At 44.9% G+C, this 26,474-nt stretch overlaps 1 protein-coding gene across 1 annotated transcript in view; it reads left to right on the top strand.

Moving 5' to 3' along the window:
* The window catches only part of MYO1G (myosin IG), a 367,932-nt gene extending 360,441 nt beyond the window's left edge, over window positions 1-7,491 (top strand). Inside the window, exon 22 of the mRNA XM_030196702.1 lies at window positions 6,430-7,491. Within this exon, the coding sequence (XP_030052562.1) occupies window positions 6,430-6,586 (157 nt within the window). The 3' untranslated portion in view covers window positions 6,587-7,491. The remainder of the gene's footprint in view (window positions 1-6,429) is intronic.
* The last annotated feature ends 18,983 nt before the right edge of the window (window positions 7,492-26,474 follow it).

Raw genomic sequence — 26,474 nt, 5'->3', positions numbered from 1 at the left:
CCTGATTATATGTTGCCCCTCGTTCCTTTGCAAGAGACTACCTGTGTCTTCATTTTTTTCATATCAAGATTCTAAACGGTGGAATTCCTTGCTGAAAAATATAAGATCACAGTATGATTATTTGGTTTTTCATAAGTTTTCGAAATCTTTCCTTTTCCAAAACTTTCTGTCAATTGATCCTGGTGCCTAATCTCCCCCGTCCATTCTCCCCATTGTGCTTTATTATTGAATTTTTTATATATTTATGATTCTTTCCTTATTGATATGTGTGGGTTTATGTATTTTATTTCATATTTTGTAATGACTTCTTTTTTAGCTTGTTAGCCACATTGAACTCGAAATTGTACAGGAAAAGGTGGGGTATAAATGTCATAAATAAATAAATAAATAAATAAATTTTTTCTTTAATTGTATCATACGGTTTCATCCCAACAAATTTCTGAGCTTCCTATGAAACTGCTGTTTACAAATTTGAGGGACCTGAGCGGGAAGGAGGAGGGGTGAGAATCAGAAAAACCTGACGGGGGTGAAAGATGGCATCACAGCCACCAACTTTGTTTTCTGTTTATCATTTCCCACAAAGCCTCTCTCCCAGAAGACCCATCATGCATGGTCATGACCACAAAGCCATTTAAGAGAGAATTCTATATATCGCGACTAATGTTGCAGGCACAGAAATTGTGCATGCAACTTAATTGGTTAACAAGCCAATCAGTGCCAATTGGCCACTAACAAGCAATTACTGGCACAAATTAGAATTTACGCGCTCAACTTCCTAAGCGTATTCTATAAAGTGGTGCATGTAAATTCGACCACTGGGATCTCATAAGGGGGCATGGCCAGGGGAGGGACATTGGTGGGTCAGGGGCATTCCTAAAATTTACGTGCGCTGTTATAGAATACACCTGATCTGTGCCTAAGTTAGGCGAGGGCATTTATACCAGGGAACAGTGCTATGTGTATTCTAACTTTAGGCAAGATGTATAGAATAGTACTAAGTGCATTTTTTCTGGCGCTGATTTTCTCAGTGCCATATATAGAATTCACCCCCCCCCCCCCCACCACCACCTTTAGGGAGTGATTCTATAAATTTGTGCACCAATTTTGGCTCTCCATTGGTGCACGCTGAGTGCCAATTTTATAACAGGACCTTGGCACCAAGATTCCATTGTGCAAGTCACCATTGGCGCTCTAGAAATGTAATGCACCATCACTTACGCCTGCCGTAGACATGGTGTAACTGTTGGTGTGTTAGTGTGGCAAGGGTGCACATAACTTAGCAACATTCACATGTCATTTGGCACCCTCATCCATGCTCCGCCCAGTGGCATGCCCCTGAGTAATTATATTCCAAACCAGTTACTCACACTTTCATAGAATCAGGTGAAAAAAGCACAAAGGGCATCCAAAGATGGGTTGGCATCTAAAGTTTATTGAAGGACCAGGTACAAGTTGTGTTTCAACAGAACGCCAATGTCAAGGGTCTTAATTGTCATATCAAGGTGGTATCTCTTATTCCAATAAAGTAAGTAGAGTAAAGCCAATAAATGCAAGGATTAGAACGAGGATGTTAGTTCATACAGTTATATAGTTAACTCTGCTAAGATTTTAGAACAGTGAATCATTGATCAATTTGGCTTTGCAACCTATCCTTGGAAGCCCTTTGTGCTTTTTTTCACCTGATTTGCTTTCTTGTACTTTGGATTCCCTCTCTTTTGCTTGTCACCTTTGCGCCTGTTTTCTGGGTACTGACATGTAAGTGGCATATAACTATAGGCACCAATTTAGAGAATTGTCTCCATGATAGGTCCCACAGCAGGCTTTAGGACAAATGATATCTTGGACAAAAATGTCATTACCCTCTCCCCTCTCCCTGCCCCCCCCCCCCCAATCCCCCTTTCTTGGCATGGACTAGTGGAGTAAGAGTGTACACAAGCTTTCTCTACCCACCCTGATTAACATGGGGCAAGGACAGTAGACTTTCTTTTCCCTTGACTCACAGATACACTATCATACACACGCTACTTTCCTCCTCCCTCTGCAACACATTCATTACTCTAAGTCTGAATCTGAGCACTGGTCTCCAGATGGAAGTATTTGCAGGAAAACTAGGTGTGGAAGGGGACAGAATTTCAATAGAAACCTTTCACACTCCGCTTCTTTTGTGCTTGAAACAATAGCAGGGATCTGGGGATGATCATAAGGTGGCCAAACAAGTAGATAAGTTGGCAACAAAAGCCAGAAGGATGTTTGGGTGCATAGGGAGAGGAATGGCCAGTAGGAAAATGGAGGTGATGATGCCCCTGTGTAAGATTCTGGTAAGACCTTTAGAATATTGTGTACAATTCTGGAGATTGCAACTTCAAAAGATATAAACAGGATGGAGTCAGTCCAGAATGCAGCTACTAAAATGGTCAGTGGTCTTCATCATATGAGGGGCAAACTTAAAGATCTCAATATGTATACTTTGGAATAAAGGCAGGATAGGGAATATTTGATAGAGACATTTAAGGGCCCTTTTACTAAGGCTCGAAGTGTCAATTTGGAACTACCGCCCGGCTTCCGTGAGCCCCAGGCAGTAATTCCATTTTTTACGTGTGTCCAATTACTGATAATTACCGCCCGGTTAATGCGTGAGACCTTACTGCTAAGTCAATGGGTGGTGGTAGGGTCTCAGGCCCAAAATGGACGCGTGTCAACTTTTATTTTGCCGCATGTCCATTTTCGGCCAAAAAAAAGGCCTTTTTTGCAGGCGCACTGAAAAATGGACTTGCGTGCGTCCAATACACATGCCTTTAACAGCGCAGGCCATTTTTCAGTGCACCTTAGTAAAAGGATCCCTTAAATATCTCCAAAGTATAAATGCACAGGGGCGAGTCTCTTTCAATGGGAATAAAGCTCTGGAACGTGCGGGTCATAGGATACAAGTGAAAGGGATAGATTCAGGAATAATTTAGAGAAATATTTCTTTACAAAAAGGGTAGTGAATGTATGGAACAACCTCCCACTGGAAGTGGTGAAGATGAGAATAGTATCTGAATTCAAAAAAGCATGGAGCAAGCACTGAGGATCTCTGAGGGAGAGATAGGGATTGTAGAACTGAGCAGTTGGTGCGATGGGCAGACTAATAGGCTACATGGTCTTTATCTACCTTCATTTTCGATATAACAGTGGAACCAGAACATTTCCCCTTAGAACTCATCATATAAAACAAGCCTAGACGTACATGACAACTTCCAACAAGGATGTTTTGTAACTTCATGACACACGTGAATGATTTGCAGTTGTGGCTGCATAATCTAGCATTCTGGGTTGCTTACAAAATTACATACACAATAAATACAATAATATTGCACACATAATAAATAAAACTACATATACAATAAAATACCAATACGTTTCCAAGGATTTTTTAAAATGACTCATAACCATCTTGTTGATTGCAACTGAAGTAAAGGTAGATCTCAGGGACCCAGAGGACTGATAAACCTGCAAACCAGCAGCAACGATTGAGGGAGCATTATTCAGCACATTAAAAATCAATGACAAAATGTTATATTTTATCCTCCATTCTTTAGGCAACCAAAGCAATTTAAACAAAATTGGAGAGATGTGAACATATTTGGAGCCACCTTCAATTATACAACACAGTCTAGACCAACTTAACAGGCAATGCTGGGGGCACCCAGGACACCCCTCATCTCACGATGCCAAGCTGCCCAGCCTGCTCTACCGAAAGCTGGCACTGAGGAGCCCCTACAAATTGACTTTTCATTTGGATAAATGTAATTCAGTCTGGAAAATGCTGATCCCTCCATGATTGCTTCTGTTTGCTTTTGAGAACTCTCTCAGCACCTCAATACATAGCCCAGAATTCTGCTACAGCTGTATAATTTCACTATGTATAGCACTGCGCTTCATAAAAAAAAAAAAAGAAGAAAGAAAGAAAATGAAATAATTATGCAAAGGGAGCATTACTAACAAAGGAGTATTCCTCCCTGTAGCTGCTCTAGTTACCACCTGCAAGGCACGTTCAGCATGGTGAGCAATCTGTAGTGCTAGTAACATAGTAACATAGTAGATGACGGCAGAAAAAGACCTGCACGGTCCATCCAGTCTGCCCAACAAGATAACTCATATTTGCTGCTTTTTGTGTATACCCTACTTTGATTTGTACCTGTGCTCTTCAGGGCATAGACCGTATAAGTCTGCCCAGCACTATCCCTGCCTCCCAACCACCCGCCCCGCCTCCCACCACTGGCTCTGGCACAGACCGTATGAGTCTGCCCAGCACTATCCCTGCCTCCCAACCTCCAGTCCCACCTCCCACCCCTGGCTCTGGCACAGACCGTATAAGTCTGTCCAGCACTATCCCTGCCTCCCAACCTCCAGTCCCACCTCCCACCACCAGCTCTGGCACAGACCATATAAGTCTGTCCAGCACTATCCCTGCCTCCCAACCTCCAGTCCCACCTCCCACCCCTGGCTCTGGCACAGACCGTATAAGTCTGCCCAGCACTATCTTCGTCTCCCACCACCGGCTATGGCACAGACCGTATAAGTCTGCCCAGCACTATCCCTGCCTCCCAACCACCCGCCCCGCCTCCCACCACTGGCTCTGGCACAGACCGTATGAGTCTGCCCAGCATTATCCTCTCCTCCCACCACCGGCTCTGGCACAGACCGTATAAGTCTGCCCAGCACTATCCCTGCCTCCCAACCTCCAGTCCCACCTCCCACCCCTGGCTCTGGCACAGACCGTATAAGTCTGTCCAGCACTATCCCTGCCTCCCAACCTCCAGTCCCACCTCCCACCCCTGGCTCTGGCACAGACCGTATAAGTCTGCCCAGCACTATCCTCGTCTCCCACCACTGGCTATGGCACAGACCGTATAAGTCTGCCCAGCACTATCCCTGCCTCCCAACCACCCGCCCCGCCTCCCACCACTGGCTCTGGCACAGACCGTATGAGTCTGCCCAGCATTATCCTCTCCTCCCACCACCGGCTCTGGCACAGACCGTATAAGTCTGCCCAGCACTATCCCTGCCTCCCAACCTCCAGTCCCACCTCCCACCCCTGGCTCTGGCACAGACCGTATAAGTGTGTCCAGCACTATCCCCGCCTCCCAACCACCAGCCCCTCCTCCCAACCACCGGCTCTGGCACAGACCGTATAAGTCTGCCCAGCACTATCCCCGCCTCCCAACCACCAGCCCCTCCTCCCAACCACCGGCTCTGGCACAGACCGTACAAGTCTGTCCAGCACTATCCCCGCCTCCCAACCACCAGCCCCTCCTCCCAACCACCGGCTCTGGCACAGACCGTACAAGTCTGTCCAGCACTATCCCCACCTCCCAACCACCAGTCCCGCTTCCCACCACCGGCTCTGGCACAGACCGTATAAGTCTGCCCAGCCCTATCCCTGCCTCCCAACCACCAGCCCTGCCTCCCGATCTTGACTAAGCTCCTGAGGATCCATTCCTTCGGCACAGGATTCCTTTATGCTTATCCCACGCATGTTTGAATTCCATTACCGTTTTCATTTCCACCACCTCCCGCTAGGATGGATGCGTGCACCCCAGCTCATCTGTAATCAGTTTACAGGAAGGAGAATACAGTACACACATTTTATATTCACCTCCTGCGTTCCTCACTCTTTCTTCTTTTCTTGTTCTGTTTTCATTGTATTGTACTTTAAAGAATCTGTTTAATTTTATTGTATTAAAAAAAAGTTTTGTGTAAACTGTCATAAACCCAGCTGGAAGGGTGGTAAAGCAAATTTCATAAATAAATTAAATTAAAATATTGTAGCATTTGTATGCTAGCAGAAAAAAAGAGGAGCTAACACAGAATGCCTCTTTAACAAGAAAGCCCCCTATCATTATTTTTCTAATTCTGTTGGTTTTCTATTCTGATATACTAGGGCTAGGGGGCACACAAGCTACTAAGCAGTAAATTTAAAACAAACCAGGAGAAAATATTTCTTCACTCAATGTGTAATTAAACTCCAGAATTTGTTGCTAGAGAATGTGGTAAAAGCAGTTAGCTTAACAGGGTTTAAAAAAGGGTTGGCTAATTCCCTAATAGAAACGTCCATAAGCCATTATTAAGATGGACTTGGGAAAATCCACTTCTTATTTCTAGGATAAGCAACATAAAATCTGTTTTCTCTTTTCGGATTTTGCCAGATACTCATGACCTTTGGAAACAGGATACTGGGCTTGATGGACCTTCGGTCTGTCCCAGTATGGCAACTGTTATGTTCTTAGTATAGGGAGAGCTGGTGTGGAGGGTGATCATAATTGTGGGGAATTAATTATCAAACTCTCAGCAGGGCCCAGAGTCCTGAAAGTTAATCAATGGTGGGTGAAAGCCCTAATCTCCAAAGGAAGTGCAACTAACAGGCTTTGTGTCCTTGCCTCTTTTCAGGGAGAAGCGTGAGCTGCAAGTGAGGGTGTCCGACTGCATCCAGCTGAGCATGCGCGGGAAGAAGCGACTGATCTCTGTGGAGACAAGGAACGAGCAGATCCATCCCGACTTCCGGAAGAATCGGAGTGGCTTGGTCCTCTACTGGCCTGGCAAATGAGCCAGCGATGTACCTTGAGGAAGCGGGGAGGGGGATTAGTGTTGCCCGTGTCACTCCATGTCAGGATGTGATTCTGGTTCAGTCCTGTTTTTTTCTGACACCCAGCCTCCCAGTGCATTCTGGCTTCTTGTCCACACAAACTGAAATGCTCTGGGATAGTGGTGCAGATCTCCAGGCCTGGAATTTAACAAAAAAAAATCTTCCTGCAGTTATGTTGATAAATGGGAGGAGTGAAGTCTCATTGATTTACATCCTGAAACTCATTCTGCACATTTTCTGGATCACAGAGACACTGTTTTTGCACTTTATAACTGTGCTTGTTCGATATTAATTACATAACCTATTCCATCTACAGTCATGAACATTTCTGTGTTTATATTCTCTTGTGCCATAGAGAGTGAGCAGTCAGAGAGATTCCTCCTCCTACCCCTCACTCTCACCTTCCTCTTCACAAGCTTTTAAGTTAATACATGACACCAGGTCAGAACTTTCTTCCATCTGTCATCCGGAAGCCATCAGGACCAGCCTCCTGTATAAACTTGGGCCCTGAGTCTGTCTTGCAGAGAATGTTTCCCAGTATTGGGCTTTTGAATTTTGATCCAGGTGCATCTGCAACCCTACAGGCCCTGTTGTTCAGAAGGACACTGAAAAAGGGGGAGAATTGGCCCATTGATTTATGAGTGAGCAATCATAGTGACCGTAGAGAAAATTCCGCTTGAAATTTTGGTTTAGTCCTGTGGAAAGCAATTCTATAACAGGTCACCTGGTAAGAGCTAATTCTACAGGCACCTGTGTTCCACTTTACACACTTAAGTGTTAGGTGCCAACACTTAACACTAGCCACAGAGCTGGTGTAAGTGGTAGCACTTAAATGTACTCAATGAATAGTTAAGTTCTGGAACTCGTTGCCGGAGGATGTGGTAACAGCGGTTAGCATATCTGGGTTCAAAAAAAATGTTTGAACAAATTCCTGGAGGAAAAGTCCATAGTCTCCTATTGAGACAGACATGGGGAAACCACTGCTTGCCCTGGGATTGGTAGCATGGAATGGTGCTACTATTTGGGTTTCTGCCAGGCACTTGTGACCTGGAATCACCACTGTTGGAAATAGGATACTGGGCTAGATGGACCATTGGTCTGACCCAGTATAGCTACTTTTATGTTCTTATCTCATGCATATTCTAAAGACCAGACTGGAATAAGGAAACCTAACCATTTGACAGAGCAACAGTTCATCAAGTAGCAGTGTCATTTGGACAGCTTACTTTGCTGGTGCTTGCAGGGGTGGACTGAGAGTGCTCTGGGCCCCCCCACTGCTGCCGCCCCTGTTGCCCCTGCCCCCCCCCCCCCACACTACCGCCAGCCCCACAGTCCTTACCTTCCTCCATGTCCAGTAGCATGTCCTCCAATCTCCCCTTTCTCACCTTCTTCCATCCCTGCTGCTGCTGCCCGTAGCGGCTCCACGGTTTAAAATGGCGTCTGTGACCTTCTCACGGTAGTTTTACGAGAGTTTGCGGCCACCATTTTTAACCGTGGAGCTGGCACAGGACACAGGCAGCAGCGGGCTAGGGCAACCAGGCAGAGCCTCTGGGCCTCCTGGAGCTTCTGGGCCCTCGGGCAGTGCCCGGTTGCCCGAATGGTCAGTCCACCCCTGGGTGCTTGTGTCCTTTACATAAATGTCAGCCTGCATCTAGCTACATGTCACACACGAGTGGCTGGTTAAAAAAAAAAAAATCTCAAAACACATATCAATTATTATTTTTTCAGCAAGTATTTTGCCTCAGTGACAATCAGGATTTCTTTCCCAAAAGAATTTACAATTTAAATGTGTACCTCAGGCAACAGGAGTAACATGCTGAGAGTATTTTTATAATCACTGATTTATACACATAAATGCACTAGCATTATGGTGTGGGCTTTGCTGGTAGGCATGGACAGGGGCACAGTTTGCAGGTACCCACATGGATTATAAAACATGCTAATGTACTTGAATAATCTAGGAGCAGACATTTATACCTGCTTGAGAGAAGGTGTAACTGATCGCACCTGCAAGTTAGACATGATTTTTGCGGCATGCGCTGTATTTTATAAACTGCTAAACTTATTGCTCTCCCTTGGACAGTAATTACACCGCAAACCTCAGCGATGACACTCACTAAGTCATATAGTGAGAATTACACACCCACCTCCTCATTGGGATGCAGTAAATTCTTTAAACATCAAATTTTAAATGCTTACATTTTCGTCTTTATACATCGTGTTTCAACATTATTTCAATTTGTATCAACTTTTCAACTTAAGAATTCTTAATATTTAATAAATATTGTGATTAATGCTGGCATCATTTTTAGCAGGGGGTATGCCCTGACACAGCTGGAAAGCGAAACATAGTCTATGTCAGACGAAATAACCCCCCCGGCTGAAGAGAATGAAGGTGACCCAGGAGGTCTCCAAGGGCCGCCATTTGACCCCAGCCCTTGCATTGAAGAACACTGACTTATACTATTGAGGTTAGTACGGGCCTCTCCACAGTCCTTCCTTTATTCATAGTCGGTGGAACGGGGTGGGCCACTGGGTCCATAGCACTACCAACATTTTGCCCCACATAGTATCAGCAAGTAAAATGTTGTGGGGTGGGACGCAGAAGCTGGCTTGTTTGGCCTCTCCAATCTAAAAAATATATATGCTCCACTGTCTCTGCTCTTTCTCACTAGCACACGTGCAGTAGACCCGCAGAGCTTGCAGGTTATCAGTTCCAAAAGAGAGATTTTAGGCCAGTCTTGGATTGCTGACAACCCTATTCTCATGCATTATGGGACCTGAAGTGCTAGTGTCGATGAGTAGAATCCAGGACTACATGTACCACACTGTACTGGAGCTGTAAGTTCAAAGTCAGGACTGGCCAAGACCTCCTGGAACTGGGTAACTTGGCAGCCCTGGTCTGATGAACGTGAAATCATTTGATAGATCAGGAAATTAGAGCCCAAAATGTGCCAGGTTGTACAGTATGTACAGTAAACTATATGTAATGATTTTGTACTGAAAGCTCAGCTAAGCTCCTGTTTTGCACATTTCAATTATCCCATCACTGCGTGCCCACACTCCTCCGTCTCTGCTCCCGGCCTATACGCAGTAATGGCATCGCCTGCTCACGGAGCCACTGGGAAGCATCAGCCAGCCTAACATTTTTTTTTAATATAGCGCTCATCAATTTGCTTCCTTGTTTTCTGCCCCCTCCCCTTCCCCCTTTTCCATCCTGGCCCATTTTCAGGCTTCTTTTCTGCTGGTTCCTATAGCAACGAGCCGTAGGGATGGCATTTCCCAGTGCTGCCTCACCTCTCTGGCAGTACAGGCCTTATAAAAATTCAGCACCGGTACAGTATAACACACAGGAGCAGTAATGAATGGACACCAGACCCTGAAAGTCTACTGAATCCTACCCCATTCTGGCACAAAGGATATGAAAAGAATACAAGTACACTGACTATTTAAACCCTGAGTATCATAATGATATCCTGAATATGTATTGATCAGAGAGCAGGAAGCAGTCTTTTAAGTTTGCGACAGCTAGAGAAATGTATTGATTCAGTTCTTGTGCTATGCAGAGTCCACTTTTTCATTCCAGGCCTTTCAGGTTTGGAATAACTTATTTTATTTTTTATTACATTTGTACCCCGTGCTTTCCCACTCATAGCAGGCTCAATGGAGCAATGGAGGGTTAAGTGACTTGCCCAGAGTCACAAGGAGCTGCCTGTGCCTGAAGTGGGAATTGAACTCATTTCCTCAGACCAAAGTCCACCACCCTAACCACTAGGCCACTCCTCCACTCAATCTTAAGTCCCAACCTTTCGGAAGGGTTTAAAAAACTTATCTATTTAAGAAATGTGTGAATTTAGATATCTGAATGGAGGTTATTAGGTAATTTTTATAAATGCGTGGTATGTATTTTTAAGATTGTAAGTCGCTCTGAGCCTATTTAGGGAATAAGCGGGTTAAAAGCGGGTTAGATTAGATTAGTTGACAGCGTCATTGACGGCAGATAGAGGCTACTTTTTATGACAGGCAAGAAGAAGCAGTTTTAAAAAGACATATAGACACCTATGTGTGTTTATAAAATGCTACTGCAAACCCAGCAACAACAACAGTGCCTATGTTACAAGAAATGAATTGAAGGAAGAGAAAGTTGTGCACCCAAACTTCTAGCTCCACAATCGGAGCACGCAGCTTGTAGAAAAAGGTCAGTCGTGAATGTAACTTGATCAATTCATTTGCTGCTAATTGACCTTAACAACCAATTACCATTTAGAATTGGTGCCCTGTGCGCTCAATTTCAGAGTGAGAAACTCCAAGGGGTATTTGGACCTGGGAGAGGCATGGATGGGTCAGGGGCGTATCACATAGTAACATAGTAGATGACGGCAGAAAAAGACCTGCACGGTCCATCCAGTCTGCCCAACAAGATAAACTCATATGTGCCACTTTTTGTGTATACTTTACCTTGATTTGTACCTGTCTTTTTCAGGGCACAGACCATATAAGTCTGCCAGCACTATCCCCGCCTCCCAACCACCAGCCCCGCCTCCCACCATCGGCTCTGGCACAGACCGTATAAGTCTGCCCAGCACTATCCCCGCCTCCCAACCACCAGCCCTGCCTCCCACCACCGGCTCTGGCACAGACCGTATAAGTCTGCCCAGCACTATCCCCGCCTCCCAACCACCAGCCCTGCCTCCCACCACCGGCTCTGGCACAGACCGTATAAGTCTGCCCAGCACTATCCCTGCCACCCAATCTCAGCTAAGCTCCTGAGGATATCAGGCAGCTTCATGAGCAGGTTCTAGAATGCCTACACTTAGGTGCAAGCGTTTACGCTAGGCATTGAGCTAGCGTAAGTGCTTGTGACTAAAATTAGATGCATAAAGGTGTTTGCATAAAGGTGTTTGCCCTTATAGAATTTGCACTTCGCACTCATCATCCCACTGCCTAAGTTTGAGTGATCTATAGAGAATTACCCCATCCCTGATTCTATATAGTGTGACATAAGCAGCCTGCACAGATACAGTCGTATTCTGAATTTCCGTGCACAACTTAATTAGTTAACAAGCCAATCAGTGCCAAAAATGACCACTTAACATGCAATTATTGACACTAATTGGCATTAATTAGAATTTATGTGCAAAACTGTCTAAGCGCATTCTACAATGTGATGCACATAAATTCTAAGTCGCATAGTTGAAAAGCGGGGGTGGAATGGGTGCATTGTGGGCATTACTAAAACCTGTGCGCACTGTTATAAAATACACCCAGTTTGTGCCTAATTTAGGCGTTGGAATTTACACCAAGTTTTACTTGACGTAACTGCCCGCTACTAAATGTAGTCACTCGAACTGGCGCTCAGCATGTCCTACAAACCACATGGAAATTTAGCCTTATTCTATAAAGTTTGCCTAAATTACAGTGTACTTTATAGAATACACTTAAGTGGTAAAACGCGGTTTGAAAGCGCAAAACCCCTCTGCGAAAAACTACACTGGCTCCCAATCAAAGAACGCATCTTCTTCAAAATCTGCACCCTGGTTCACAAAATCATCTATGGAGAAGCCCCAAGTTACATGATAGACTTGATCGACTTACTAATTAGAAATACATCCGAATCAACACGATCTTATCTAAATCTGCACTACCCAAGCTGCAAAGGACTTAAATACAAAACAATTTATGCGTCTAGTTTTTCCTACATAAGCACACAACTATGGAACACATTACCAAAAGACTTGAAAACGACGTACAACCACCTGAACTTCCAGAAATCACTAAAAACCAACGTGTTTAAAAAGTCATACCCTACCAATCCAACTTAAATGCCCAATCTCTGCAACACAACCAAACTAAAGCACGTAATGGACATAACACAACTCTTCCGTTCTCCGATTCCCTAATGTGGCTGTGCCACATGAACTTGATCTTACCACAACATCACCTTGTATTTGTTCACACTGGAGCCTGCAAAGGCCTCTCCGGTACCCACATTGAGCCTACAAATAGGTGGGAAAATGTGGGATACAAATGTAACAAATAAATAAATAAAATTTCATTTTTTAGGCATGATATATAGAATCTTGTCCCATATGTCTGCTTGAGAGCAGGTATAAATATCCACATGTAGGTTAGGAAATATGCTTGTAGAGTACGGTGTTTTATCCGTGGGGTCAATTCTATAACTTGGCACTTCGATGAACACACTTACCCCAGCATTAGGGAGGTGTAATCCCCATGCCACATTAGGCCCCACGAATGCCCAAAGCTTATGAAGGTAAGATGGGTAAGCTTAAGGTGGGCTTTGGGGCTCCTCTTAAACGTATGCCTTGGACCATGTACATCATGCCTGCAACTGGCACAGGCATGAACTTTGCTCCAGCAGAATAGGATTAGGGCAGGAGCCCTTAAGTAGACAGATACAGAGCAGTTAGTAAGTCCAAGATAAGTCCATTCTTCAGGTCAGGAATTGCAGAACAAGAACTGACCTGCAAGTTACAGAGCAGTAACCAGAGATGAAACAGGCTCAAGGTGTCATGGGCAAGTTGGGTAGCAAGTTACAGAGCAGTACAATCATAACCAGAGATGAAACAGTTCAAGACAGAAGAAGGCTCAAGGTGTCATGGGCAAGTTGGGTAGCTTCTCTCTCTCTAATATGTTTTTTGTTAAATAATGTCACTTTGGAAGTCAGTGATGGCTGCTAGGAGTCTTGTCCTTCTTAATGGGGGGATTTTAGTGCTTCCAAATGAAGAAAACTTGAGGAGGTAGTAATCCACTGAGAACTGGCAGATATCAGATAGGCATATTAAATTAGTTTTCTCGTGTGTTGTTTTAATTGTGAAATACAATCATAATCATTTTTATATTTTCCAAAATATACTCTAAACTTATTAATTTTGAAGGATATCAGAGAACCGTGTCATAAGAAAGGTTATCGCATTCCTTTCAGGAACAAAATCTTTGCTATATCCAAACTTTTACAACTTTCTCAATCATTTGGCCCTGTTTTTAGATGCCAACTGTGCAACAAACCCACCTCATCATATATAAAAAAAAATTGTATGAACATAAAAGTGCTTATCTCTTTTTTATAGATAATTTTTTCAAAGGCGATCATTTCTTATTCCAGCACTGTCACTGAAATCCAGTGCTTTTTTTGTAGAAAAAAGGTGCTGGTGCTCATTATGGGTGGGGTTACCACATATGGCTCCACCCCTATGATAGCCACACCCACATTAGCCACACCCCTTGCACCAGCCATGGCGCATATAAACAGACATCATTGAAAATATTATACTAGTATAGGAGAAAAAAATAACATGATTTTTTTTCATTATAAATAATTTCTATAAGCTGTTACAGCTCCAGTATACCCAGTGCAAACTAAGACAGCAGATGTAAATTCTCAAATTGGACATATTCCAAACACTAAAATGAAAATAAAATGATTTTTTTCTAACTTTGTTGTCTGGTGACTTTGTTTTTCTATCCATATTGGTCCCAGTCTCTGATTCTGCTGCTTTCTATCTGTTCTCTTAACTCCGTTTCCAGAGCTTCTTTTCCATTTATTTCTTTACTTTCCTCCTTTCTTCTTCATTTCTTGCCCTAGATCCATAAGTAAAAGCTGGGTCCTCCTCTGTGGAATTGATTGGAGGAGGTATAACGTGGATCCAGCTTTTGCCTATTTTCTCCATCCATGTGCAGTTTTTCTTCCCCCTGCCCTCCCCTCCATCCACCCATGTCCAGCAAACCTCCTCTCCCCCCTGCCCTCCCCTCCAGCCACCCATGTCCAGCAACCCTCCTCTCCCCCCTTCCTTCCCCTCCAGTCACCCATATCCAGCGATTGTCGTCTCTCCCCTGCCCCCTCCAACCACCCATACCCAGCGATTGTCCTCTCTCCCCTGCCCCCTCTAGCCACCCATACCCAACGATTGTCCTCTCTCCCCTGCCCCCCCTCCAGCCACCCAGGTTCTTCAGTGGATTCTTCGGGGCACGCAGGAAAGATGCCCAGTCTTTCCTGCCCGCTGCTGACGCTGACGCTGACTCTCCCATGGCGCTACTGCATCGTTCTTCAAAATGGCCACCGAGACTTCAACAGAAGTCTCTCGAGGCCACCGCTGGAAGTCTCGGCAGCCATTTTTAAACAGCGATCCGGCAGCAGGGGAGAGTCAGCACCGGCAGGGGGCAGGCAAGACTGGGGATCTTTCCTGCTTGCCCCGAAGAATCCACTGGACAGCCGGATGGTAAAAAAGCTGCCGGTACACAGTACCTGCACGTACAGGCACTAAAAAAGCACTGCGAAATACCAAATCATATTCATACACTACCTCCTCAGTTTTTCTTCATTTGGTCGTGTTTACCTGAATTGGGAGGACTATTTTTTTAACCCTATTTCCTGAGATCTGTTGGATTTTTGGAGCTGACATCAACTGCATGAAAGACTGGGTGTCATGCAGGCTTATTTTCGAAAGAGAAGGGTTCTCATCTTCTGACACAAATCGGGAGACAGGCATGCTTCTCTCAGGGTTGCCCAAATCAGCATAATCGAAAGCCAATTTTAGGCGTCCTCAACTTCTTCCCGTCGCGGGGACAACCAAAGTTCATGGGGGCGTGTTGGCACCATAGCGAAGGCGGGGCTGGGGTGTGATTAAGAGATGGGCATCCTCGGCCGATAATGGAAAAAAGAAAGCTGTCCCTGACGAGCACTTGGCCGACTTTACTTGGTTCATTTTTTCTTGCGACCAAGCCATGAAAAGGTGCCCGAACTGACCAGATGACCGCCGGAGGGAATCGGGGATGACCTCCCCTTACTCCCCCAGTGGTCACCAACCCCCTCCCACCCCCCAAAAAAATTAAAAAACATTTTTCCAGCCTCTATGCCAGCCTCAAATGTCATACCCAGCTCCATGACAACAGTATGCAGGTTCCTGGAGCAGTTTTAGTGGGTGCAGTGCACTTCAGGCAGGCAGACCCAGGCCCATCCCCCCCCACACCTGTTACACTTGTGGTGGTAAATGTGAGCCCTCCAAAACCCACCACAAACCCACTGTACCCACATGTAGGTGCCCCCCTTCACTCCTTAGGGCTATGGTAGTGGTGTACAGTTGTGAGGAGTGGGTTTTGGGGGGCTCAGCACTCAAGATAAGGGAGCTATGAACCTGGAAGAAATTTCTGAAGTCCACTGCAGTGCCCCCTAGGGTGCCTGGTTGGTGTCCTGGCATGTCAGGGGGACCAGTGCACTACGAATTCTGGCTCCTCCCACGACCAAAGGGCTTGGATTTGGTCGTTTTTGAGATGGGTGTCCTCAGTTTCCATTATGGCTGAAAACCGGGGACGACCATCTCAACATTTAGGTCGACCATCTCTAAGGTCGGCCTAAATGTTGAGATTTGGGCGTCCCTGACTGTATTATCGAAACGAAAGATGGACGCCCATCTTGTTTCGATAATACGGGTTTCCCCGCCTCTTCGCGGGGCCGTCCTCCAAGGATGCCTTCATGAAAACTTGGGCGCCCCGTTTGATTATGCCCCTCATGATCTCCAGCCAGCAAGGACCCATCCACTTGTTTGGGATCCCCATCTCTGAGCTTACCCATGGGTAGAGTTGACCCTAGGTGTGTTTTGGGGGGGGTGCAGAATCTGGGTTGAAACAGTTTGGCTTCCTTCCCCAAGAATGAAGAGTCAGAGGTTCAGCTCTGAGATTTTTGAAGAGAAGAAAGGTCTCTTCAATGTCTGCCTTGCTGGAACTGTCCAGGAACAGGAAGTAATAGCAGGTGGCACAACGGGGGGAGTGGGAAGCTGCTACTCTGATGGTCCAGAGCCCATCATAGTATGAAACCCAGGGCAGTTGCCCCAATTCACTCCCTTCTCAAGAAGGGCTCTGCCCATGGAAGAATTTTTTTTTAGGTTTCCTTTTATTTATTAATTAGATTAGATGTTACATTGCTACACTGAAAAGGGTAAGGTAAGGGTCATGGATTTGATATACCACCTTTCTGTGGTTGCAATCCGGTAATGTAATTCAAAAATGCATGGGACAAACACAAAGGAATCCTGTTTAGAAGAATCGGATTCAAAGTAGCTTAGCGAAAACTGGTGCTGGACAAACTTCTACAGTCTCTGCTCTGATCAAAGCTGAATAGATTCGGATGGGTTAGAGTGGAGAGGAGCTATTCAGGGGCTTTGACAACTTCAGACATTTTAGAACAAGGCCAGTGCTGGGCAGACTTCTATGGATTATGCCCTAAAAATGGCAAGGATAAATCAAGCTCAGGTATACATATGATATATCACTTCATACCATATGCAATTAATTTATCTTATTGGACAGACTGGATGGACCATACAGGTCTTTATCTGCCATCATCTACTATGTTACAATCAAGGCGTTTTACATAATACATACAGGTACTTATTTTGTACCTGGGGCAACGGAGTCGCAAGGAGCTCATCTTGTATGTGTGGCCTTAATGTTGTGCTTCCATTCTTGGGTCACCTACCCTCACGCTTTCAGGGATACCAGATTATGTGCCAGGGCTTCAGGATAACTCCTTATGTGATCATTCTACAGGGATCACCCTGAAGAATAGCATCCACGTAAGCACGAATGCAAGACTTAGGTTACAAGGATGATGATGTGGACCAAAACCGAAACATAATAACCCCTCTTCTTCCAAAAAATAGACATACCGTAGTACAGGGGGTAAAAATGTCTTTTATCATGGTGGAAAATGGCTGGGGATTGGGATAATAAAACTCTTGATTTCAGATCTGTGACATTACTCCTATGTGGTCATTACGTTTACTACTACTACTACTACTACTATTTAACATTTCTAAAGCGCTACTAGGGTTACGCAGCGCTGTACAATTTAACATAGAGGGACAGTCCCTGCTCAAAGAGCTTACAATCTAAAGGACAAATGTACGTTTACTGGAAAAGAATCTTTTGATAGCGTACACAGTAAAAGAGGTGAGGTTAGAGAAATGGAAAATGAAGGCATATTGGATAGCTGCTATATACCAATGGAATCAACTTCTCGAGAAGCTTAGAACAACTAAATCTCTGGTGTTGTTTAGGAAAGGTGTGAAGTATTTTCTCTTTGTGCCATGATGCTCTAAAGTTCTACTTCCCAACTACTGAACTTGTTGTCAAAGTCCACTCCAGCCTCGATCCTGATCCATTTTTGCCATTTATGGGACCCAGACTGTAGAAATCTGCCCAGCATTGGTCTTACTTCCCAACCTCTGGAGCTGCTGTCAAAGCTCACTCCAGTTATGAGGTCGTTTAAGTTTTGCTTTAATTGGATTCTATCCTTTTTCTCTATAGTAACTACCACTTCAGGTAGATAAGCACACGGATGCTCAGGGGTCGATATTCAAAGTGATTTAACCGGATAGGGAATATAAAAGTCTGTAATTATTCTGTGGGATTTCATGTGCTGAAGTTCTGGCTGGCATTGTTGGTGTCATTGTTCTATGTTTTTTTTCTATTGCATTTTAAATTGTACTTTTATTATTTGTAATATTTTGTAAATCATCTTGATCGGATAATCCTAGGAGAGGGTCTATACATTGATATATATATAAATAAATAAACTAGGAGCTTCAAAATAAAGGAACTTCACTGGCCATGGGATAGTCCTTTGCAGAGAAGATCGGATATCCACGCAGGGACATTTGTCTTCATTGATGTCACCTGCAACTTCTGGGTAAATGGAAACTGTCTGCCTGTGACCCTCTGCCAGTCAGTGCTGATAATGGAGGCTTACAGCGGGTGCCCGGCCTCCCTAGGCACATGAAGGGCAATTCAATAACTATGAGCCTGCAGTTTTGTGCCCCTTGGTGTGCACAAATGCTGAAAAAGTAGCATACGCTTCCTATGCGCTATTCTGTAAGGGTGCTCACAAGTGTTCTAGTTTACAAATGCTAGGGAGCACTCCTGTGGTCGGAGCGTAGGTGTGACATTGGCATGTCTCTCAGATATGCGCACAACTTAGAGACTACTATAAGTTCTGCACACCCTCAACACATTTAGGTACGCTCAAGTCTAGTATTCTATAGCAGAATCTGGGCTGGGCACCCAGATGTCATTATAGAATAAACTTACCATGTGGCATCAGGTCATCTACAAGGAGGCTCCACTTTCAGAATTGCTTGTATGAAGTCTGTGTCTCCTGCAACTGTGCCTTTCCTGCTAGCTGGTGCTGGCGAAAGAGGGTTTCTGTGGGTGCCTGGTCTCCTAGGCATATGGAGTCTGTACCTGTTGTAAAACTCACCCACCTGCTTCTCTTTATACAGAATGTACCATTCTATGCTGGACAGAGGGTGTTTTCTACAGATATAAAAGAGTTTTGTTTATGTAACATAGGTCTTGTTAGCATGTTATATTTTTATTTTTTTTTAATTAATAAACTCCAGCTTTTGTTCACCTTTTTTCTGTATATGATACTTGCACGCCATATCTTCACAACTGTTACCATGATTTGTGTCCTGAGGGTAAAATCCTGTCTCAATTTTCTTAAATCCCATTTCCAAACATCCTGGTCTGGTAGTTCACTTTTCCCATCCAGAAAGCAGGATTATTTATTTATTTATTTATTGCATTTGTATCCCACATTTTCCCACCTATTTGCAGGCTCAATGTGGCTTAAAGAAACCTGTTATGGCATCGCCAGTCCAGGAGATAGACACAGTTGGTGTTACAACAAGATCATGGATGAGGAGAAAAAGAGCTGAACAAAGTTATCGAATGATGACTATCAGAATAGGATGAGGTCGTGAAGTGGTTAAGTGTTATAATAAGCTATGGATTCCCATTGTAGGCCTTGTTGAAGAGGTAGGTTTTCAGTGATTTACGAAAGTTAGTTATTTTGTTAATCGTCTTCAAGTCAGTTAGTAGTGTATTCCATAGTTGCGTGCTCATGTAGGATCAAGCACTTTGAGGGAGAAGATAGATGGCCAAGAGTGGTCAGAAATCTCTTGACAAGGCCCTTGTTTTAGTGCTCTTCCATCGATGCATAACCTGGAACAAAAAAATCTAAAGGACTGTATCATATTGAGGACCCTTGAAAGGTTTCTGAAGAAGGGATACATCATGAGTTACTCACAGGCAGTCCAAAAACACGGAGAAGTGCCTAAAGTCCCACAAGTCATAGAAACCAAAGCACAGGGGAATGACCAAAGAAAGGAAGATGATCCAGCACGGAAATGTCCTTTATTGTGGTAAATCGCACAAATATAAATCTTGGATGATTAGATATGTGTGGACTCGACACAGACCATGTTTCAGCACTAACGCCTGCATCAGGAGTCCATAGTACTGATAAAGAACCTATGAGATCTTCCTATATAAATGAATGAGGTGTGTGTCTGAAAAAAGTAAATCTCAATCAATGATTCTGGTTGCTTGGTGAACACTCCTACATTGCCTCACGCTAACTGATTAGCTCATTCTTAGCATGTGAGCCCTTACCACTTACATAATAGAAACATTGAAAAATGTGGACAGATAAGACCATCCTGCTTATAATCCAACGAGAAAAATGCCCAAGTTCCGACCTAAATCGGGAGATGGACGTTTATTTCACAAAAACGAATAAAGCGGTATAATCGAAAGCCGATTTTGGACGTTTTCAACTGCACTCCGTCGCGGATGCGGACAAAGTTGATGGGGGCGTGTCAGAGGTGTGGCGAAGGCGGAACTGGGGCGTGGTTATCTGCCGAACAGAGATGGGCGCATTTCACCGATAATGGGAAAAAAGTATGCGTTTTTAGCTAGAATTTAGGACACTTTTCCTGGACCCTGTTTTTTCACGAATAAGGCCCCAAAAAGTGCCCTAAATGACCAGATGACCACTGGAGGGAATCGGGGATGACCTCCCCTGACTCCCCCAGTGGTTACTAACCCCCTCCCACCACAAAAAATGAAGTTTCACAACTTTTTATTTTCACCCTCAAATGTCATACCCAGCTCCCTGACAGCAGTATGCAGGTCACTGGAGCAGTTGTTAGGGGGTGCAGTGGACTTCAGGCAGGTGGACCCAGGCCCATCCCCCCTACCTGTTACAATTGTGCTGCTTAATGCTTATTAGTCGTCCAACCCCCCCAAACCCACTGTACCCACATGTAGGTGCCCCCCTTCACCCCTTAGGGCTATAGTAATGGTGTAGACTTGTGGGCAGTGGGTTTTGAGGGGGATTTGGGGGGCTCAACACACAAGGGAAGGGTGCTATGCACCTGGGAGCTCTTTTACCTTTTTTTTTGTTTTTGTAAAAGTGCCCCCTAGGGTGCCCGGTTGGTGTCCTGGCATGTGAGGGGGACCAGTGCACTACGAATCCTGGCCCCTCCCACGAACAAATGCCTTGGATTTATTCGTTTTTGAGCTGGGCGCTTTCATTTTCCATTATCGCTGAAAAACAAAAACGCCCAGCTCACACATTGTTGAATAAAACATGGACGTCTATTTTTTTCGAAAATACGGTTCGGTCCGCCCCTTCACGGACCCGTTCTCGGAGATAAACGCCCATGGAGATAGACGTTTTTGTTCAATTATGCCCCTCCATATGGCCTACCCAGTCTGCCCATTCATGCCATCTACTCTCCCTATCACTCCCTTAGAGATCCTATGCACTTGTCCCAAGCTCTCTTGGGTGGTGGTAGGGGTTCACACGCTAATGGCCACACACTGATGCTGGGTTACAAGACAATTTCTAATTTTTGGTCCTTTAATCTGTAATTGATGAGGGTTGGTCTGTGTTCTGCATGTAACGGAGTAGGTGAGCGATTGTGCTGGCATGTGGTTTGTGTGGGGATCTATGAGTCTGGCTTTTCCAATTGGATACATATTCACTGCTGCCGTACTGTTATTCGAATTGGTGTTAAGGTTTGCAGCATAGACTCTAAGAAGCTTCTTTGCAGGAATTAGTGTTGCTTCACAAAGTACCTGGCAGTGAAGGGATTTTTTTGTTGCTACCAGAATTTGAATAAATTGTTCCTATGGAAAGCTGTAAGAGGAAACATTCTGGCTATGTTCTGTATGCTACAGATTCCACAGTAGGTAGAAAAAAAATCTCGATGTTGACAGCGATTTTTCTTATTTCATTAGTTAGAAATCTGGGGCTTTGCTTCAGGCAGTTTTTGATGTGTTGAAGAGTAGACAAAGGTTTAACAGTTATGAAAAACGTAAGTTTATTAACTGGTGTAAATTAATTGTTGTTGAAATAAAAGTAAATTCTGTTAAGAGTACTTTATATTTCCCTCGCATCCTTTTTTTTTTTTTTTAAACAAAACTAAAATAAATTATATTTGGGATCTTTTTTCGTTGTTCCACAGACACCAGTGTTCCACCTACATGAACATTATGGTTGAGATTGTGGGGGTGGGGGTAAAAGGACCGCTTTATTATGCTTCTGCTACCTACCCGTATACCTATATACACAGTGCCCACCCATATTAGTTCTGGGCCCACCCAAAATGCCAGGTCTGGCTACGCCACTGCTGTAGCCAACTGTACACCCTTATGGCTGCAGACGTCACATATATGTGGCTACAGTAGGTTTTCAGTGAATTTTGGAGGGCTCACACTTTCCACCACAAGGGTAACAGAGAGTGGATGATGGTCCTGAGTTCACTTTTCCACTAGAGAGTTGCACGGGGACAGAAATCTTACCCATCCCCGCCCGTCCCTGCTGGAATCTTACCCGTCCCCACCCATCCCCACTGGAATCTTACCCATCCCCACCCATCCCCGCAAAAATTTAACCCATCCCCACCCATCCCCGTAAGAATTTAGCCCATCCCCACCCATCCCCATAAGAATTTAATAGTACATAAAAGAAAGTTCCAGTCAGCTCCCTCAGTCTCTCTCTGGATTTGAGCCACAGCACTGTAGGCAAGGAAGGAACGGAAGTTGGAACTTGGAACACTCTGGTGCGCACATGTAAGATTTGTCTCTGATTCACTGGCAGTGTGTGCTAAGAGGTCGCCACATGCACGCGCTAGTAGGTCAGGTGACATCTGATTCTCGTGCCTGTGTCAGAGTTGAGGTCTGTGCACCAGCCTGGGAGCAAAGAGGATTAATAGTAACATAGTAAGTGACAGCAAATAGACCTGAACGGTCCATCCACTCTGCCCAATAGTCACACTCATGATCAATTCATCATTAAATCAACGAGTGTGATATTATATACTTGATTATGGTCTTTCTTTCGTGTTTCTGGAACAAAGACCACAGAAGTCTATCTGGCCCCAACCTTATGTTCCAACTGCTGGAGTTGCCATCGAAGCCCACTCCAGCCTATTCATGTTCTCATTTGTGGGACACAGACCATAAAAGTCTGTCCAGCACTGTCCTCATGTTCCAGCCACTGAAGTTGCTGCCTAAGCCCTTTCCAGCCCATCCTACACCAGATTGCAATGTATGAGACACAGACCATACAAGTCTGCCAGGTATCAGCTCTAGTTCATCACAGTATCTCTCCACACTCGTCCTTCCCTACACCCCTTCCCGTGCACTCCGCTCCATGGATAAATCCTTCTTATCTGTTCCCTTCTCCACTACTGCCAACTCCAGACTTCGCGCCTTCTGTCTCGCTGCACCCTACACCTGGAATAAACTTCCTGAGCCCCTACGTCTTGCCCCATCCTTGGCCACCTTTAAATCTAGACTGAAAGCCCACCTCTTTAACATTGCTTTTGACTCGTAACCACTTGTAACCACTCGCCTCCACCTACCCTCCTCTCTTCCTTCCCGTTCACATTAATTGATTTGATTTGCTACTTTATTTATTTTTTGTCTATTAGATTGTAAGCTCTTTGAGCAGGGACTGTCTTTCTTCTATGTTTGTGCAGCGCTGCGTATGCCTTGTAGCGCTATAGAAATGCTAAATAGTAGTAGTAGTAGTTCATCACAGCCAGAGTCGCCATCTAAGTGTCACTTGACATATCCACACACATGCAGCCATTTAAGGTTAGCACGCCTTTTTGAATTCCGTCATCATTTGTGACTCTACCACCTCCTTAATGGAAGACTTTCCACATTTATGCTATTAAAGCAAGGAAGAAGAGGAGGAGGAGGAGACAGCACTCAAATAAATTGGTGTTCGGTAGATGAGAGGCTGGTGCAGGTGCAGCTTACACTTCCACGGGAAGCCCACAGAACTGGTTCCATCCCCGCGGGAACCCCGCAGGAACTGCCTCCGTCCCCACGGGAACCCCGCAGAACTGCTTCCATCCCCGCGGGAACCCCGCAGGAACTGCCTCCGTCCCCACGGGAACCCCGCAGAACTGCTTCCATCCCCGCGGGAACCCCGCAGGAACTGCCTCCGTCCCCACGGGAACCCCGCAGAACTGCTTCCATCCCCGCGGGAACCCCGCAGGAACTGCCTCCGTCCCCGCGGGAATCCCGCGGGTTCCGCGGGATTCCCGCGGGGACGGAAGCCGTGCAGCTCTCTATTTTCCACAGTGCACTGCACTGACCACTAGGCTACTCCAGGGACCTGCTTCTTACTCTAATAGGACTAGATATAACATCTGAGGTTGTCATAGAACTGGTAAGTACTGTTTCTTTTACATCTTTGGGGGTGGGTGGGTGGGTGGGAGGGAGTCAGTAACTACTGCAGGAGTAATGGGGGGGGGGGTCATTCCTTTATTCCTCCCATGGTCATCTGGTCATTTAGGGCACTTTTTTGTGGCTTAGTCATTATTAAAACAGGTCTGGCTCAAAAACAACTTAGTTTTTGTCCTGGAAGTTTTTGTTGTGTTCCATTATGGTCCAGGTCTTAGGAACACCCAGATCTCACCCTTAACACATTCTCTTGAGATTTGGACACACGGCAGACAAACTGCATAGAAAAATGCCTGGAAAATGGGTTTCGAAAATACTGATTTGGATGTTTTGGTGAGAAAAACATCCAAATGCTGCTTTATGCCTCTTTTTAGACCTTTTTTCTTTCAAAAATGAGCCCTGTAGTAACCAATGGAACTTTGTAAGTCTAAGTGCTTTGAAAATGAGCCTCTACATCAAATGCAGAAGAAAGATCCAATTGCATTAACATTGCTAATTGGCCTCTATCTATTATTAATCTACGCCAGTGGTTCTCAACACAGTCCTCGGGAAACACCCAGCCAGTCAGTTTTTCAGGTTATCCACAATGAATATGCATGAGATAGATTTGCATGCACTATTTCCATTCTATCTCATGCAAATCTATCTCATGCATATTCATTATGGTAGCCTGAAAACCTGACTGGCTGTGTCCCGAGGACTGGTTTCAGAACCTCTGATCTATGCTGAAATACCAAGGAAAGTAAGCATGAAACTTAAGAAAACCTGATTGCATAGGATCTAACAAATCAAATTTAGTTAAGTACTCTTGAAGATGGTATGCTACGAAGGCCTCAGATAATTTGTTTTAAAAGGTACAGTATATTTGCAATTGGATGAAAACAAGAGCAGAGAGTAAAGAGAAAGGGCAGAGAGAATATGGAAATGAGACTGGGAAGAATTTGAAGAGGAGGCATTGGAAGCTGGGTAGGTGGTAAGAGAAAGAAGAGCTGGCCTAGATGTCAAGAAAGGTTGAGTTAGAAAGTTAGAAGGAGCTGGGGCTGATGTGGGAATGAGAGTCAATGCACTCCGTGAATTTGCTCTTGTGACAACAAAATGTCCCAGAAATTAGATGAAACAACAAATTTATGGAAATTGATATATGTATCTACCAAAAGTGAATGAATCTCAAAAAGGCAAACTGGATCAATCATCTTGGTCTTTATCTACCATCATTTACATTTTTGCTTACTGTCAAGTGCTGTTGAGTCAGTGTTGACTCATGGTGACCACCTGTTTGATGTTCAGTTAGGTGGTTAATCATTGACAGAGTGGCATTGTGAGGGAGTCTAGAGGATGCCGCCCCTCTCCATTGACAGCACTTCCTCACGGTGTTAGAGCCACCTTAAATCTTACAGTCCTGCCCGGGGGGGGGGGGGGAGTCACCCGGGAGGGGCAGAATAAGGAAGGCATAGTCCAGGAAGTATAAAAACTCAGGACACAGCTAGGTGGGGAGGCCCAGAGGGAAGCAGTGAAGCCCAAAGCCCAAATGCTATTGCCTCCACCTACGTATGAACTGCAGCTGCTACAGTCTGGTAGGCCAAGTCCAACTTGGAACCTTGCAACTCTGGATTTTGACCCAAGTAACTGCTAGAGACTACATTGGTAACTCTGGGGAATTAGACCAGAGACAAATAAAGTGTACTGCTCTGCAGAGAGACAGTTATGTACACCATGGCCCTGCAGGAGCAAGCCACTGGAGAACCTTGCTGGCATCGTGTGGTAAATTTAAAATGAATCGCAGGAAATTTTTCTTCACTCAACGCGTAGTTAGACTCTGGAATTCACTGCCGGAAAATGTGGTTAAGGCGGTTAACTTAGCGGACTTCAAAAAAGGGTTGGACGGCTTCCTGGAGGAAAAAGCCATAGAATGTTATTGAATGGATGAGGGAATAATACAGTATTTCTAGGATGGGCGGGACAAATTGCTTGTTCTTTTGGCCGCTGTCGGTGACAGGGTGCTTGGCTCGATGGACCCTTGGTCTGTCCCAGCATGGTGATGCTTATGTACTTATGTGTTTATTTTTCTTTCCCCTACCCGATACTTACAACAAATAGTTTTCTGTACCTGCACCCGTTGTGTGGCTCCAGTTTGTCCTGGCTCCATGCTCACCCTCGCTCACTTTACCACAGGCATCAGTAGCTGTCATTACTGTATCAATCCATTGCATTTCTGGTCTTCTTTTTTGTGTGGACCCAGTGGTGTTCCCTGGTCAGCTGCCACCCGGGGCAGATCGCCACTGTGTGC

The sequence above is a fragment of the Microcaecilia unicolor genome, chromosome 1 (assembly GCF_901765095.1).
Source record: "Microcaecilia unicolor chromosome 1, aMicUni1.1, whole genome shotgun sequence".
Classification (NCBI taxonomy): domain Eukaryota; kingdom Metazoa; phylum Chordata; class Amphibia; order Gymnophiona; family Siphonopidae; genus Microcaecilia; species Microcaecilia unicolor.
Note: the sequence above shows the minus strand (reverse complement) of the source record. Positions and strands in the feature narration are given on the sequence as shown.